The sequence below is a fragment of the Bidens hawaiensis genome, unplaced genomic scaffold, assembly GCF_021521415.1.
Source record: "Bidens hawaiensis isolate Kalapana, Puna unplaced genomic scaffold, B.hawaiensis_p1.1 tig00014833_1, whole genome shotgun sequence".
In the NCBI taxonomy this organism is placed as follows: domain Eukaryota; kingdom Viridiplantae; phylum Streptophyta; class Magnoliopsida; order Asterales; family Asteraceae; genus Bidens; species Bidens hawaiensis.
Window position 1 is genome coordinate 174,854 of NW_027492311.1, and position 18,829 is coordinate 193,682.

General features: G+C 35.1%; 1 protein-coding gene across 1 annotated transcript; it reads left to right on the forward strand.

Moving 5' to 3' along the window:
• Positions 1 to 10,319: 10,319 nt before the first annotated feature.
• On the forward strand, positions 10,320 to 14,885 carry LOC143547822 (OVARIAN TUMOR DOMAIN-containing deubiquitinating enzyme 12-like). Its single transcript, XM_077039146.1, has 11 exons — positions 10,320 to 10,504; positions 12,627 to 13,020; positions 13,094 to 13,269; positions 13,352 to 13,423; positions 13,533 to 13,589; positions 13,686 to 13,760; positions 13,841 to 13,914; positions 14,004 to 14,052; positions 14,141 to 14,225; positions 14,344 to 14,403; positions 14,531 to 14,885. The coding sequence occupies exons 2-11, from the start codon at positions 12,786 to 12,788 to the stop codon at positions 14,605 to 14,607; spliced, it is 960 nt and encodes a 319-aa protein (XP_076895261.1). The 5' UTR covers positions 10,320 to 10,504; positions 12,627 to 12,785; the 3' UTR covers positions 14,608 to 14,885.
• The last annotated feature ends 3,944 nt before the right edge of the window (positions 14,886 to 18,829 follow it).

Consider the following 18,829-nt stretch of genomic DNA (forward strand, 5'->3'; position numbering starts at 1 on the left):
TCGGAAGAAACCCCGTCCTCCGCCTCCTCATCATGAATATGACGCTCTATTGGTATTTCGTCTTCAAAGTTCGCCTTGTGTTGTACACGATCCACCGCATCCAAATGGTCCTTTAGGCAAATGCAAACCTCTAGAGACTCGGGAGTTAGTTTTGTTCTTCGCATAGATAACACCCTCCCACTAAGAGAAAAAACCGATTCGGAAGCAACCGTTGAGGCTTGTACGGCAAGCAAATCACGAGCCATGGCGGATAGAATGGGAAATTCGTTTTGTTTACCTTTCCACCAAGCCAACAAATCAATATTGCGAATTTCGTCGACCGTTGCGCCCTCAACATAGTTTGCTCCACTATATCGACCAAGTTCGCTACTTGGTGTGTTTCCTCTTTGCCTCTTAGATGCCGATTCACGAATCCCATTCATCAAGTTTATAAGTGGGTCATTGCACGGCCTACCAGTTGTTTTTTTCACAAAAGACGATCTCGTGCTTGGACCATACATTTGAAAATAATGGTCATAAAGGTCTTGAAGGTTTTTGTTGAACTTGTCCTTCGCTTCCGTCGACAACTTCGGGTCAATCTCGTGCATACCTAAGTTGTCGAATATTTCCTCAATCGTTGTTTCAACCCCATTAACATTCCAATAGGGGTTTAATGCGGCGGCACAAGTAAAGACCGGCGGTATGATTTCAAAATATTTTATGAACTTTTCTTTCATCACCGCAACAATATTTTCGAAGAGTTTGTTCTTCTCCGCAAAACTTTTAAAAACACAAGACATATAGTACAATTCTTGCAAAACCCAACAACTAGTAGGGTAATAGACTCCCGATAATTTTGTTGTTGACTTTTTGAACACATCAAGATACTCCAACAAATAACCGACTTGGACCCAAACACTTTCCGGAAACATATCGGCCTCGCGTTCTTCAACAAGATTGTTATGAAAAGCTTGTAAAGTTTGGCGTTGGGCAAAAGCACACTTTAACATATGACAAGTTGAGTTCCAACGGGTTGGAACGTCCCAATTCGGCCCCAAATACTTTCTTTCAACCGACTTGCAATAGTTCTTATATTCAAGATGTCTTCTTTTACCACTTTTGAAGACATCTTGTAACATAAGTCTAAAGTATTTTAAATCATCACAAATGTGTTCATTGTCAAGACCTATTTGAACAACCAAGTTGATGATATGTGCAACACATCGGACATGAAAAAAATCCCCGAAACAAGGTGGTGAATATTTAATGATAAATTTTTCAGCCGCCTTAGTATTGTTTGAAGCGTTGTCAAACGAAATCGAAAATATTTTATTTCTCAAGTTGTAAGTCGTTATAACTTCATCAAGTAATTCAAACAATTTTTCGGCGGTATGTGGGAACGGGAAGTTTTCAAAAGCGATGGTGCGTTTCATCAATTGCCATGTCACCGGATCAACCCAATGAGCGGTGACACATATGTATGATTCGGGCAACCCGTGTGGTGCCGACCAAACATCGGTAGTTAAACTAACCATGGCTTCTAAAGAATGAAAAGACTCGATTAACTCTTTTTTAGCACACTCCCACAACCTGATACAATGACGTCTTAAGGTAGTACGACTTACATGTGTGTATCTCGGTTGTAGAGTTTCGCGAATCAACGACGTCAACTCCGGGTCATCAAAGTGGTTAAACGGCAAACCTCGTTGAATAACGAACTTTGCCATTCTATCTTGAACTTGAGTCGTGTTGTAACGAAATAGTGTACCATCTTTACCCAAGTCAATTTGATCGGTCGCGCCAATCCCTTTCAACGCCTTGCAATATGGCTTCTCGATGTGCTTTCTCAAAGTAGAGTTGGAATCGTGCTTTAATATTGAACCACATAGTTTGCAACGAGCCTTTTGATAACCTTCGTCATCCACAATCAAATCCCAATTCTTCCATATGTCTTGGTTGCGGTTATGGTTGACTACCGTAACAACCCTTGGGTCCTCCGTAACAGGAACGGGGGCAACAAAAACACTCTTCTTAGCCTTGTTGTTAGTTTTTTTGATGGGTGCCATAATAATATTTAGTTGGATGGTCGGGTAAAGGAACGGGTTTGCTAAAGGAGTAGTATTGTAGTTTGTTTTTGAGTTTGGTGGTGAAACAAGTAATGGAAACAAGTTATATATAGGTTTGGCCCAAAAACCGGTTCCAACGGCTATATTACCGTTGGAACCGGTTCCAACGGATCTATTGTCTCAAAAACCGGTTCCAACGGCTATATTACCGTTGGAACCGGTTCCAACGGCTAATTGGTGTCTAAAAAACCCGGTTCCAACGGCTATATTACCGTTGGAACCGGTTCCAACGGCTAGTTTGACTTTTGTTTGACCCTTCAAAAAAACCCGTCGGAACCGGTTATTCCGGGTACGAACCAAACCGGTTCCAATTAAGAACCGGGTAGGAACCGGGTTGGAACTGGTACTGACATACAAATAGGAGAACCGGGTACGATTTTCGGGTACAAAAATACCCAAACCGGGTATTGTTCCAACCGGGTTGGAACTGGAACCGGTTCCGGTTCGGTTCCACCGGTTAGGTTCCGGAACCGGTTTTTTTGTGCACGTCTACCATGCTGCTTAGTTCATTCCAATATAAATATGCATATATTGATTTGTGAGTGTTATGATTGGTAGCATATATGTGAATAATGAGTCTCAATTCATAAGGGATGAAGTTACCAACTGAGGTTATGAATCTCACTGGGTGATAAAAGAAGTTAATGAGATTTAAAAACCTCTCAAGGAGGTGATATATTATATAGTTATATAGTTTATTGCTATACTATCTTTAGAACCCGTGTAATACGGATACTTAAAGGAGATATAATTAAGCTACAATAATTTAATAACTATTAAAAAACAAACATATTTTATCAAATTAAATGGTTTTATAAGTTCAAGCTATATTTTCTAATGAAATATTCATACGAATACGTATGTAGTCTCACGCAACTTCTTCATAATCACGAAAAAGATGTACCTAGTAATTTTATAAGTTGTAATTATATTTTCTAATGAAATAACGATTTATAACAAAAGATGATAAGATGTTTCATTATGAATGACATAAAAAAGATTATAAAAGGATGAAAACTCAATTAATCCATGGAGGTTGAATGAATATATGATAATAAATAGTTATTCATTTATAATTTCTTCTTGTCGTTATCATCTTAGACCTATAAATATCATTTATTGAATTTTACCAGATTCATCTATTAAACTCAAAAGTGTGTATAAATTAATTTAATAAAAAAATATAGATCTTATTTCATTAAAGATATAAATATTTTAATTATATTAACATAGATACCTGCATATTTTTAATCCACTATAATTTAAGTAATTAGTTATTTGATTAAAGAATGAATTGACACTGATAAATATATTTCATTAAAAAAATATAATAGTTTGAACGGAAAATTTAGGCTATTAATGAATTTCCAAGTGACAAGTGTCCACAGTTTTTTTTCTTTTATTAGAATATGTAGTTGTAGATGTAGATGTATATTATCACAAATAATCTTAAATATGTATAAACAAAACATTTAAAAGTTCTTTGGTTGCTCTTCATCTCATCTCAAGCTAACATATTGTTTTATTTATAAATGGAGGTTTCTCATGTATTTGACCCGAATTCACAGGTATGGGTCTCACCAAACTCAGATAGCCCTTAAACGGGTTATAACATCTCATTAAAATCTCACCAAATATTTTGATATGAAAATCCTATAAAATAGAGATATACTAAAAATTAATATCTGATTTTTTTTTAAAAAAAAGTTATTATTTATATTTAAGAAATAATTTTGTAGTAAAAAGAAAAATATAAGAGCAAATTACCAAAATAGCCCAATTTAGGAGAGAGAAAATGTAAAATAGCACGTGAGATTTGCATTTCCCAAAATAGCCCTTCAAATCTCACGTACACGTGATTTTGCGAGATTCCCCGTGACTTTTCGTGGTCCAATCATATTCTGCCAAGTGTCCTCCACTCCCACCTACCACGCTAATTTTCATCCCAAATCTGTCGGAAACGTTACTTTTGAAATCAAATATAACCTCAAAAAAATCAACTGTAACGTGATGTTTCAAGCTGTTTTTATCGTCGACGTGAGTTTTCAAATAAGATGGATTTGAAAGGTTTTTTTGAAATTCATCTCCTTTGATGAATTTCAAATGAATTTTAACTTCGGAGACGATTTTCAATTAATGTTTATTATCTTCTTGTATTTTAAACCACTTTCAAAACGTTAGTATGTTTTTCATATCATCACCACCATGTTCTTCTTCTCCCACTCCCGTATGATGCTGTTCCGATTGGGCTATTCATCTACTTGTTGGTCGTGAATTCGGTGGCCTTCTCAACCTTGCGTAAATCTCAACCTTGATAATTAAGGTGGTAGAGGTGTAGTGATAGTGGCGGTTGTGGTGGTGCCGGTGACGGCGGCTGTGGTGGTGGCATGGATTTCCGGTGGAGGTGGTTGTGGTGGTTAACTAGTGGTGGTTATTTCGCGGCGTGGTTGTTAGCCGGCGGTGGTAGATGTATAGCAATGATGGTTGACCTTCGGGTCAAACCCTAGATACGAGTAAACCGGTTTATCTCATGAAATCAAAATTATTGCGGTGATTGTTTGCAATGGTTGTGGTGGTGGTTAGAGATAGATGAAGAAGATGGGTCTATTATTGTGTGTGAGATTGTGATTGTGGTGTCTAGAATACATAGGGATAGAAAGAAGGAGATGATTTCAAAAAAACCTTTCAAATCCATCTTATTTGAAAACTCACGTTGACGATAAAAACAGCTTGAAACATCACGTTACAGTTGGTTTTTTTGAGGTTATATTTGATTTCAAAAGTAACGTTTCCGACAGATTTGGGATGAAAATTAGCGTGGTAGGTGGGAGTGGAGGACACTTGGCAGAATATGATTGGACCACGAAAAGTCACGGGGAATCTCGCAAAATCACGTGTACGTGAGATTTGAAGGGCTATTTTGGGAAATGCAAATCTCACGTGCTATTTTCTATTTTCTCTCTCCTAAATTGGGCTATTTTGGTAATTTGCTCAAAATATAAGTGGGTCATGGCCCATAGGTCTCGTCAAACTCATAGTTTTTAAACGAGTTATAACATCTCATTTATTTGTAAACACTTTTCATCATCAAACATTGAGTAAATAATTAACTTTTTTACAACAAATAAAATTAAAATATAAATATTAGACACAAAAAAGAAACACAACCCCAGTAATACAGGGGATAAAAACTAGTATATATATATATAACAAAATAAAAATAAATTATTATCAAGTAAATGAGAATATATTTTGGACAGCTTGTCAGGATTTGTTCAAGTACCATACATGTATGTAACCGGTCTATTTTTTTTTTTGTTCATTTTTAACCAATCTCATACTTGCATACATGTCCTGTTACTGTTATAGATGTTTCTAAGTTTCCTTTATTTTATTTTAAGCTCCATCACTGGGTAGTAGGAGTATTTCTCGGCGTTTTTTCCCTTAGGTTTTAGGTTTTTTGAGTCGGGTACTTCAGGTTTCAGAGTTATAAATTTAGTTGGGTTTCGAGTATAGAACCAAAAAATGATCAATAACTACAATAATAATTATAATGCTAAAATTGAAGCATTGTACTCTTCTTCGCTACTAACATAAATAACCAAATAATGTTAAGTTCAAATAAGAAGTTTGTTTTTCCCATTAATGCTAGAAATAAAGATATTTTAGTCTACTACTTTAATATTAAAAACTCACTTACTTTAATCTCAAAAAATCACTTGCATCTTCACTCATCTCCTACAACCATCACCACTTCATTGCCCACCACCGTCACCCACCGCCACACCTAGCTGGAAAGTCTCCGGAAATTTCGCCTGAAAAATTTTACCGGAAAATTCGTCGGAAAATCACCGGTAAACAATCCACAAACAAATTTCGCCAAAAAAATTACTGAAAAATCACCGAAAAACAATCACAGGAAAACGTCATCGGAAAATGACCACCGGAAAAAACACAATAGAAAACACTATGAGAAAACACAATGTAAAAAACACAATGACAAAAACACTATGGACAAAAAACATAATGAAAAACACAATTGTATAACACAATGTAAAAAATACAATGCTAAAACATAACTAGATAAAATACTATGCTAAAACATAATTGGACAAAACACAACGAAGAAAAAACACAATGCCTATAACCTATAACACAATGTATAAAAAAACCACTAATTGTTTCGATTTTTTTATAACAATATGGTACTCATATTAGAAATAAAAAATGTTCATTATTAAGATGATTTAAAAAAAAGATGTATAAAAAATGACAAACGTTTTAAAACGATAGAGGAATTGACATGTGTCTTGCATGTGAGTAACATAAAGTCACCAATAATGTGTTTCTTTTTTTTGTCATTTCTCTTGTTTTATACTTAATTTTCCCAAACTAATCTCAACCCTTCAAATTTCAAATTCAAAATTAATGGTCTAAATTACTTCTTATCCTTTTTACAAAGATTATACTTCTTATTTTAACTTGACCCTAACCAAATAATAAAAAAAACATAACCTGATAAAACAATCCAAAAATAATAAACATTTAACAAAGACCAATCGTAATAATATAAAAAAAAACAACTTAATCGTCTTCAATATGTGGTGTTGATTACGGGTGCTATTAGTCATAAATCGAAAACATAAATAAATAACAAATAATCGATTCATAATAGGGACATGTAAAAAGTAGATCGGGGGCTATATTCTAATAACCTTAACGCCTAAAAATATATTTGGTTATTAACAAAAGGTTTATTCTGGTTTTTCAGTGTGTTTTATACACAAAAAAGTCAAAACTAACAACCAACTCAAATTACTTCAGTTCAAATTAGTTATTTATCATGTTCAGTATCAAGAAAGCCGTACCAAGAAGCACTCAAATAGCGTTTTTAGATTTGGAGTCAAATCAAATAAAGAGCGTCATCACGCGGAAATCACGAGCGGTATATGCTGGGTTGGTGACAAAAAGGACACCCAAAGGACAATTATCAAACTACCTAATAAGTTAAAATAGGTTTCTTTTAAATATACAGAGAATCTCAAACATTTTTTTATTTAAGTTTAAATAAATCAAGATGTTATATAGTTATAGTATCATTACCTATACTTCAAGATGGAAAAAAGAAATCATTACTTATGCTTTATAGTTTATATAGTGAAAATAATTGTGAATGATAATATCATTTTTGTTTAACAAAATAATACTAACCATAGTAAGTCGGTCTAATGAGGAGTTACAAAGACTAGGCCTAGGTGGTGATACTTGGAAATACTCGAACATGGTAAATTATAAAGAAACTAATTATCGAGAAATTATATATATGTCGAATATTATGTGTTTACTAATATATATAACAAAATACATGAATATTAATATATATAAATGTAAAGGATGCATTTTCAAATACCGAATTACTTTAAAATTTGATATTCATTCTTCAATAATTTTTGACTGACTAGCTCCAAGCTGACTGACTAGATCCAAGTAATAGCCGACTAGATCCGGGTAGCCGTCGAGTAGCTACGGGTAAAGAGTAATACAGTCTGAGTTGGAGGAAATCGTCTCGAAAGGTACCAAGTAGCAAGTAATTGCCGAGTGCTTGACTGAGTTGGCCGAGTTTTACAGCACTCACACTAACTAATAATATGATTAAGTTAAACGTAGTTTACGTAAGCAGTTGACTTCTAATGCATCAAAACAGCAACTGAGTTGAAGCTAGATTCAAATGTTAAACATCCATTGTAAGGACTCCAACGTTTGTTAAAATAATTAATAATTGGTATTTACATATAAAAAAGTATTTTTAGAAACAAAATTCCATTTTTCTTTTTTTAGGGAGTGGGGGTAGTGGCAGAGGGAGGTGGTAAATTGATTTCCCACCTCTAATAAATGTTATTTATTTTGTACTTGATTTAAGGACACTGTATATGATTAAAAATCAATTGTTAGTCATTACATTATTATTAAAATTTTTTGTCTCACAAATTACAAGAAGAGCTGGCTTTTAAATATATTAAAAATACTATTTTTAGTATTACAAAAGCTGTTATAAGTGTGATTGTATCAGTATCATGTAATATACTTTTAGGTGTTCATTGATTAAGGATCAAAAACCTTAACAATAATAATAAATTATAAAAATTTTACAAATAAACTTTAAATACACACTTATATAATCAACTCTAGGTAGGTGTTACGCATGCAACATTAATTACGCCTTTATTGTTGTCAATTAAGTCTTATACATTTAAAAATCATAACTTGTTGTTCTTATTTATTTATGTTACTTATAATTTCAAATAAATACCCTCATTTATATTCAAATATTTGAAAATGAACTTCAATAGTGATGCTTAATCATATGCATAATAACTTAACATGATTTATTTTGTTTTTGATTGCAAATCCAAATGTATTAGAATATATATGTTGGTTAATTATACTAAAATAACTAACAAAAATCACGTACTTTTGTGAAAATTAGTTTTCCTCCATCCAAACGCGATCACCACGTCCATAACCATCACCCGCAACCATCATTTTCCGTTGAATGATAGCAATTGAGTCCAAAATACCTGTCTAGTTACCTTTTTAAATGCGTAATCATCAATCATAAACAAATTTGATGACAAAGATGAGGTGACCTAGTCTCACTTGATTGGCTCAACTACAACTACAAGTTAATATAATTTTATTTCTTAGAATTTGTTATTTGGTTTTAAAAACTTTCATTTCTTTTATTTCAGTATTATTACGTTGTATTGTTAACAAAGTAATTAAAATGAGAAAAGTCACGACCTATTAAAAATAAGTTGTTAAACTTATATTCCAGTAAGATGTTGCATAGGATAATAACAAACATATATAATGTATATATGGATTGAGCTAAATGTACCTCTCAACCTCTCCCTTTAAAGTTTTATTTGCTTTAATATTTTTTATATGACATATTAGTTTCTTTAAAATATTTTTACTCAGTTAATAAATAGTCTTTTTAAACCTTCAAATAAAAAACTATAGTTATAATTTTGTTTTGTCTTTCAGTCTTTTTGTGTGTTTATTATTATTATTATTATTATTATTATTATTATTATTACATCTTCAATGTAATTTTCTATAATGAGGTAAGTTAGCAACAATAACCATAATAATAAAAGATAACAAAGTAAAAATTAAAAACTTAATAGTATTTAATGCTTCAAAGAAAAAACGACAAATGGGGATAAAAAATGTTTTATGGACTAACATGTAAGTAATAATCGTTAAATGAAAATAGCAATTTAAATAAAAAATTAAGGGGTGAGTATAATTAGCATGATAAATTTAACTTACTAAACATTCAAATAATTAACTTAATATGGTACAATAATGGTACAATAATAAACATAAATCATAATTAAAATAAGACACGCTAAATATTTAACCTATGTTGGGGTTATTTCCCACAATATAATCAATACTATATATAATGCATGAGTGAAGGACCTCTTAAATCTTAAGAGGTACAATAACCATTGCATAAATTATAATCACTAATGCAAACAATTTTGAAAATTTAAGGGTAATATAATCTTTGCAAACATGATGATGTACGGTTAAAATGTTAAAGCAATTTTGTTTGAAAATTACTTACAATAATGGTCCTTAAATTTAAGCGTACGATTTGTTAACTTATTAAATAGTTATACATTTGCCCCCTTATTCTAAACTAACTACCCCACGAAGTTTTAACGATCATAACTTTTGTACATGTTAATATTTTAAAAAAAGGAATTACACCATAAAAACGAGTATTTTATTCTCTTTAATTTGAGTATGGTGTTGCTATACTTTTTAAAACATGTTACGTGATTACGAGTTAAGACCGCAACGGGTCGGGTCGAGTGGGCGTGAATGTGCTAGGCCAAGTTACATGTTCACCGACAATGGTTACACGCCCGACGGCCCATTAAACGCATATTGTAGTCGGGCTACGTGCATATTATTGTGAGGTCACCGTTTACGCGTTCGATGTCGTTTATGTGTGTGTAACCCGCTGCATCGCACGGGCACAAAGCTAGTTAATTATTATGTAAGAAAGAATCCAAAATAGACGGCGTCAGAGATGGTCATAGCGGTGTATAAACAAAACCGTGTAGTCTAACTTTAACGTCGTCAACTGTATGTATGTATGTATGTATATATAAGACCACCACCATTCTCCCCAAAAAAAGAAAAACGTTTTCTTCATCTTCTTCTTTCATTGTTATCTCCTCCAGTATCTTATATACGTATATATACAGTTATATACATATACATACTTGTGTATTTAAATTGTTAGGTGAATAGCATTTAGATTCAAGTTCAATCAGATTGATTGATTGCTTGACTGACTGACACACAGACTGCCTGACGCGGTAAATAAATTAAAGCTGTACTTATTATTATTTATTGTTATTATTGAATGATTATTTAATTGTACTGAATCATCAATTTGTGAATGAATTATTTCGATTCGTTTTCATTTCTGTTAAGTTTTTTGCATTCAATTGAATCCCTTCGTCTTTTTTAGATTACTTAATGATTAAGTTTTGAAAAACTACTTTTAGTTTATCTCAGTTTTAGGTATGTTATTATTGTTCAATTGATTGCTGATTGATGCGTGTATGTGTTCGATTGAATTTGATTTAACATATAATAAGCTGTTTACATAGATCAGGCTGATAGTTGTAGCTTATAACTTTGTTTTAAGTTTGTAAGTTTGAATTAAGGAATTTTTAGTTCGTCTCGGTTTTAGTTATATTTGTATCCAATTGGTGGATGCGAGTATGTGTTTGTGTTTGTTTTGCGAGTCATCAATTCTAGAATTTGATTTGAGGATTTTATATGATGATAAATTAATGGTGAAGTTAGTGAAAATATATTGCTATAGATCAGGTTGATCCTTTTAGCTGATAATTTAAGTGTTGGATTAGTGTTATTAGGTGTTAAATTTGCAAAGTTGTTTTATCAAGTTAATGATTTTAGGTATGTGTATCCAATTGATTGTTGATTGCTTTGTGTTTGTATTGCAATTTACCGGTTTTAGAATTTCATTGAAGATGTGATATGATAAACTAAAGGTGTAGTTACTGAATATTTTGGTAGGTGATGAATATATTGATATATAGATCAGGGTAATCGTTTTAGCTGATAATATGTATTCAGCTATGTTGTCAAAAGTGTGCGCCCAGGCTTCCATGCGAGGTGCAGGAAAGCGCCTTGTGGCTATCCTGGCGATACGGCAACCTTCAGGCAAGATTCCGGCCAGTTTGTGTTTCGGTTTCGCGGAAACCAGTCTGAAACATCAAAAAATGGCCTGGAACCAGCCTTAAATGTGTTTTAAAACCCCCAAAAAAGTTATGTTTATGTTATGCGCCTTGTTTATCCCGTGCCCTCGCTTTTTAAGCGCCTCACACCTAAGCCCAAGGCTCACCTTTAGTGCCCTGAGCACGCCTTTTGCTTTTGACAACTGTGGTTTTAAGGGTTGGATTAGTGTTATGAGGTGTTAGATGATTTGCAGGTAATCAGTTCCTGTATATGTTAAAACAAGTTTGAAGTAAGGATGTTTATTTGTATCATCATTCATGTCCTTTTGAATCTGTTTGAAATTTGGGGAAAACTATGAATATGATCTCCTCCTCCTCCTCCTCCTCCTCCTCCTCCTCCTCCTCCTCCTCCTCCTCCTCCTCCTCCTCCTCCTCCTCCTCCTCCTCCTCCTCCTCCTCCTCCTCCTCCTCCTCCTCCTCCTCCTCCTCCTCCTCCTCCTCCTCCTCCTCCTCCTCCTCCTCCTCCTCCTCCTCCTCCTCCTCCTCCTCCTCCTCCTCCTCCTCCTCCTCCTCCTCCTCCTCCTCCTCCTCCTCCTCCTCCTCCTCCTCCTCCTCCTCCTCCTCCTCCTCCTCCTCCTCCTCCTCCTCCTCCTCCTCCTCCTCCTCCTCCTCCTCCTCCTCCTCCTCCTCCTCCTCCTCCTCCTCCTCCTCCTCCTCCTCCTCCTCCTCCTCCTCCTCCTCCTCCTCCTCCTCCTCCTCCTCCTCCTCCTCCTCCTCCTCCTCCTCCTCCTCCTCCCACCAATAGCAAAGCTATGTTAGGGTCTGAGGAGGGTAAGATGTAGACAGCCTTACCTCTACCCCATAGGGATAGAGAGGCTGCTTCCGGTGAGACCCCCGGCTCGATAGTAGTTTTGCATCAAGCCTTGGACATAAAGCACATAGCACTCAATCATCGGGATACCGGCTGATTGGTGCATGTACCCTCGTCTTTCGGCTATCAACGCCACCACATGATGCCTGATTAACCTTCCGCCACTTTTAACGTTATTTTCACGAGATTAGTAAAATAACGTCAAAATTAGTGCAATTTCACTTTTGCCCACCCGAGGGTTTACACATATATACATAATATGCGCGCACCTCAAGCAGGGCGTGAAACTCACCATCTTATATAATATATATTTGTTGCTTCTTTGTCGTATTTTTTTCTGAAACCAGTTTTGAATCACAGGACGAGTGCTTTATCTGGAGTTGAAATTCTGATCATATCTCGGGCTAGTGTGGGAATATGTGTGAACCAGATGCTGATGTTCTCAAATGAGGTCTTGATATCCTTAATGTGGATCAAATCTTTAGTTCTGAATATTATGGTGATAGCAATCAACATAACATGAACATACATCATGACCAGTATTATGGAAATAGTTATCAAGAAGTGGAATTTAACAATGTGAAAAATGATGAGATGCTAGCTCACTCTCTCCAACAAGAACTATTGGATCTCTCGATTTCTGATGATAATGAGGAATCTGTTGTATCCAATCAAGTGGATCATTTACAAACATCTAATGAGACTCATGAGTGGTATGGTGGTCCATCGTCAGATAATAATAATTATTATTATGGTAGGTTTCTTTCGTTCTTTAATCATCAAAACACGTATCTTTTACAACTTTACTTATAGTATTAGTTGATTAGCAGGTGATGATTCTAGGTTACAGGAAACAGATGAAATGGGCCCGTCAAGTTCGTGTTCGAGCCCCGAAAACCGATCTTATGATGGTGATGAATATTCATATAATCTTGAAATAACTGATGAATCTGAGCTTGATGGAGAAGTAGGCAAGAGATTACATGAAATTGTTCCTGTTCCTGTACGTGTAAAATAAAATAAAATATTTTTATTTAATATTCACAGTTTACTCTAATAATGGCTTATGTTATGTCTTTATGCAGCATATCCCCAAAGTTAATGGAGATATACCTTCGGTCGATGAAGCTACTTCCGATCATCAAAGGCTTTTGGACAGTTTTTACATTTCTTATGCTCATATAGTTTTTTTTTTTTTAAATTATTTATTATATCATTATAGTCATGCATAAGTGTGTATTTATTATGTTAGATTTGTTTGCTTTTAGGTTGCAGATGTATAATCTGATTGAATCTAAAGTTCAAGGTGATGGTAACTGTCAGGTCGGTTACACCTTATAATATCAGAAAAAAGCTTGTTATAATAATATTAACTACTTTTTTAGATTCTAATTAAAAAAGTTGTTTTTCTTTCTTCAGTTTCGTGCTTTATCAGACCAGTTTTACCGATCACCAGAGCATCATAAATTTGTGAGACGACAAGTGGTTAATCAGGTAATCTTTACTTCACGTTGTATCTTATATTATTTGTGTTTTGTAATATGTAATAATATTATTTATATGAAATATATCAGCTTAAATCACATCCAGAAATGTATGAAGGATATGTCCCGATGGCATACAGTGACTACTTAAAAAGGATTTCCAAGTACGCCATTAACCTCCTTTTCTGCATATTTTAATTTAATTTATGTTTAAATTTATTTTCATGAGACATTATTATTATTATTATTATAGGAGTGGAGAGTGGGGAGATCATGTTACCTTGCAGGCAGCTGCAGATTCTGTAAATTGTCCTTCTTTGACTTTGTTATTAATTAAGTTTAAAAAGGTCAAAACTTTATTTACATTATTTGTTCGATTCTTTCTTGCAGTATGGGGTTAAAATTTTTGTTCTAACCTCGTTTAAAGATACGTGTTCGATTGAGATTCTTCCAAAAGTGCAGAAATCAAAACGAAGTAACGTTCAGATCTTTATCTATATAAATAATATAATTTATTATTACTCTTTGGTTTATATTTTATTACTTGTATAACTAGCATTTTTATTATATGTGCTAATAATTTGCATCTTTAGCAGTTATTTTCTTGAGCTTTTGGGCCGAGGTGCACTACAACTCCATTTATCCTGAAGGAGGTATGGTTTACAGTCTTTTATTATGAACCAGATTTGGGTTTTATGTATATATTACGTATGTATTGCCTTCATTAATGCTATTATTATGAACCAGATTTGACCGATGTTTTTGTGTTTATTTCAACAGAGTTGCCGCCACCCGAATACAGAAAAAAGAAACGATGGTGGAACTTTAAGCATAGGCATCAGGCGTATCTCGACTGATCAATAAAATTAGCAGTTGTTTGAATAACTTATTTACTTTCTATTCTTGAATTTATAGCAAAGAAATTATTATCATGTACAGTACTGTTTCTTGGTTCTTTAAAGGTTTATTTATTTATTTGTTTATTTATCGATGGGTCTTATGTTTTCTTGTTTAAATCAGCATGGCTATGGAATTAATGAGTTATGAAAGTTGAATGGGTATTCCTTGCTTTGTTTTGATGGATATTCTGGGTTTAACCGCTAACCACAGTTTTGGGAAACGATAAACCAAGCGGGTGGGATGGTCGGACTGACAAGTTTTTGTGTGGTTTGGTCTAATTTTCTTTACCCTTTGTTTTCAAATCATACATGATACACCTGTAAATCATGACTCATTTTTTTTAGCTAAATGGATAGATATGTCTCCCAATTTGTACTACTTTATATATGAGCACCTATCATGTTTTCACACCAAACCAATCAGTAATAATAGAACAGATTTCAACAATTCTGTTACCTCACAAACTTTCTCAATTTACTTTTTACACCAATAAGTTTAGCCAAAATCTATTTGTTTATCATGTTTTGGCACAAATCAGTTTAACCTTCGGTTGACCTGACCCAACATGGCCTAATCCGAACCCATTTTGACCCATTGATTGACCTGACCCAACCTGACCGTCATTTCATGCTAGGACCTAGAGGGTACAAATAATTGGTTAATCGGTTATTGAAATAGCGATTACTTACCGTAGCAGGCTATCGATCAAACAGTCAAACCCAATATTAATCGGTTTTTGAAATAGTGGTTACTAACAGTCAAACCCAGTTATTGTCGATAACCAGTTTTTTAGTGTAAATTTACGCATCTATGTATCTTGTTAATCAATAATCCTACTAAATTATATTAACACTAATCGTATTAACCTATGTTTGATTACCACTTTCAGTGTTAACTGGACGGTTACTAACCGGCTTGTACTGTAGCAGCCGGTGTGGGTATTTTGTTTTGACCCATTTTACCCTATAAATAAAACACACTTGTATATTTCCAACCCATCCTGACTCACTTGAAGAATTTTTATGATCCATCATAACCCATTTTAAAGTTTATCCACCTTGACAAAAAACAACCCATTTAAGTTGGGTTTGCCACCCTTGGTTCTAACTTACAACAGCAACCCAAACACACAAATAAAAACATAAATAAATGGTCCTCGAAGTTAATAACAAAATAATGGAATTTTACATATATCCCCTCCCTAACTTAGTTTATTACATACTTCCTCAATCTTAAGCATTTAATTACACATTTCCCTTCTAGTATGCAATTACCAAATACACGTCCTTCTCATTCTACAGCACCCTAGTCTCTTCTATATTCAGAGAACGAACAACACGGCAATACCCGGTTCCATCCATTCACGACGTTACACTTCCTCCGGCGATCACGCGGCTTCCTCTGGCGTACGCGCTTTCTCCGGTGTTCGTCGCTTCCTCCAGCGAACACAGCAACGATCGTTTCTGTATGGCTTACGGTAACGCCTTTTATGGTTTGCAATATGTATGTATATGTTTAAATCTTTATGGCTCATGATATGTATAATTTGGATATTTTTACGTGTGTATCTATATATATATGTGTGTGTCACTATCTACTGAATCTTGTTGTACTCTTATCCATTCGTAAAAGGAGCTGCAACTTTATTTTATTTTATTTTTATTTTGATGTCAGTTAATTATTTTTTGATTTTGATATCACTCAATTACATAGATAGTAGTTTTGTTTTCACAATCACAACATAACTGCAATCAACTCATCTTTCACAGTGAACAAATTGTGTATGATTGTGTTTTAGATACTTTTATTATGTAAATGATTAAAAAAATTAACTTCAATTGAATTTATTAGGTTCGATACGAATGTTTTAAAACCGACTCAGTTTGGGTTTAAATTAGGGATATATGTAAATCATACTATTAAGAAGGGGATATGTGTAAATTAGTTTGTTAAGGGTAAAATAGTCATTTAGTTAGATAATTTTAATAAAATGAGGAGATATGTAATTTATGTGGTCTAGGGAGGGGAAATATGTAATTAAATGTTTAGCATCGGGGAAATATGTAATAAGAGAAGTTAGAGAGGGGATATATGTAAATGCCAAATAACGTAACAGTCAATTGGAGCTAAAAAAACGCCGCACAACGTCAAACAGTAGAAATCGGGAGACACGGACGGATGGAATGGAAGAGCAACATGGCAGTGGTGGCGAGAGGTGGTGTAATAACCAAAATTTAGAAATAATTCTCTCTTGTGTGTGTGTGTGTGTGTGTGTGTGTAGAGAGATAGGGACAGGTTCAAGAGGAAACTCAAAAAAAGTGGGAAACTGGGTAACTCTTCATTTTACATGTAAAAAAAAATACTAAAAAAATTCATTGATGCCTAGGGGTGGGATTTCACCACTCCAGGATCCATGGCTCAACATGCTCAAGGATCCTCCATCCTTTAACAAGGATCATCACCCTTCCAACCAGGATCCTCTATTCTTCAACCAGGGTCCATGGGTCAGCATGCTCAAGGATCCTCGATCTTCCATTAAGGATCCATGGGTCAACACACTCAAGGATCTTCGATCTTTCAACAAGGATCATCCATCCTTTAGACATGATTCTTAGGATTGTTTCTTCAAGAATCCTCCAACCATCAGCCTCTAGGATCCTTCATGCAGAGTCAAGGATCCTCAAGAGTTCAATATCAAAGGTCGTCGGAGGTTCATAAGGGAGACTTTATCCCTATGCAGACCATTGCTTACTGTGGACCAACTGTTATGGCTGATGCATCCTATCCTGGATACTCTTCTGGGATACCATCCTTTAATCAACAAAGAGGTAACATTTATAATCATATATCCTTAGACACTAACCTTGGTTTTACACAGGATACAAGTATTAATCAACTCATGGCCAAGGAATTACAAAAACTAAAGGATAGGATATCCAGTGTTCCAAGGGTGGTCCGACCCATTCCTAAAATTCCGGAGGGAAGTCATAAGCTATCCGGGTTTGCTACGCCGATATGTGATGCTGAAATCCCGAAGCGCTTTCAAACCCCCAACATGAAAGTTTACGATGGCACGAGTGATCCATAAGAGCACGTGGCTCAGTATATGGAAAGAATGGAAATCAATCCAATTCCGGAAAGACTTAAAGAAGCATGCTTGTGCAAAGGTTTTGGATCCGCACTGACTTGATCTGCTCTCAAGTGACTGCTCAGTCTTCCTCCTTACTCTATTACTTCATTTTCTCACCTAGTTATAATCAGTTTTCTTATAGTGGAAAGTTTGAAAAATTAACTAGTAATTTATATTGTGTTGTCCAACCTCGTGATGAATCCTTAAAGGGATTTTGTCACCAAGTTAGGAAGGGAGGTCTTGGAGATCCCAAATCTTGACATGGCTACTGTTGTTGAGGCATTCAAGATGGGATTGCAAAAGGACTCCCCATTTTATGATGATCTTGTTATGACCTCATGCAGGGCATTAGATGAAGTCAGTGATTTCTTTTATTTACTACTTGTCGTACAAAACCGTCTTCCAGTTCATCTACATCCGTCGGTAATACGTTCTCTTCTCCTACTTTTTCTGAACCCGTCATTAGGGATAGGATTTGGGCGACGCGAATCCACTACCGAGGAGGACAGTTGTAGACCGGGCCCGTCCGGTTGATGCTGGCGCGAGATCCAGCATTGCTCCACCAGCTATAGGAGTTCAAACGACTTGGCAGATTCCATCTAACGTTCTGAACACGATTGCTCATTCTGCTCAGTTTCACGGGTTGCTCCACGAGAACCCGCATTCTCATCTCACTAGTATTGCACGTATCTGCGACACGTTTCATCTTGCCGGCGTATCCGAAGACGCCATAAAACTCCGAATCTTTCCGTTCTCACTCGTTGATCATGCGAGTCTGTGGTTTGAGTCCCTCCCACAGGGATCCATTGCTACTTGGGCTGCCATGCAGACCCAATTTCTTGAAAAATACGATCCTCCGGCTAAGGCCGCTCGTTTGCGTAACCAGATTCATTCTTTCCAGATGGAGGACACCGAGAGCTTCTACGAGGCGTGGGAAAGGTTCAAAAATCTACTCGCATTATGTCCAAACCACGGCCTACAAGACTGGGCGGTTGTCGAGAAGTTCTATAACGGAGTGACGTGCGCAACTCAGAGTATGCTCGACACAG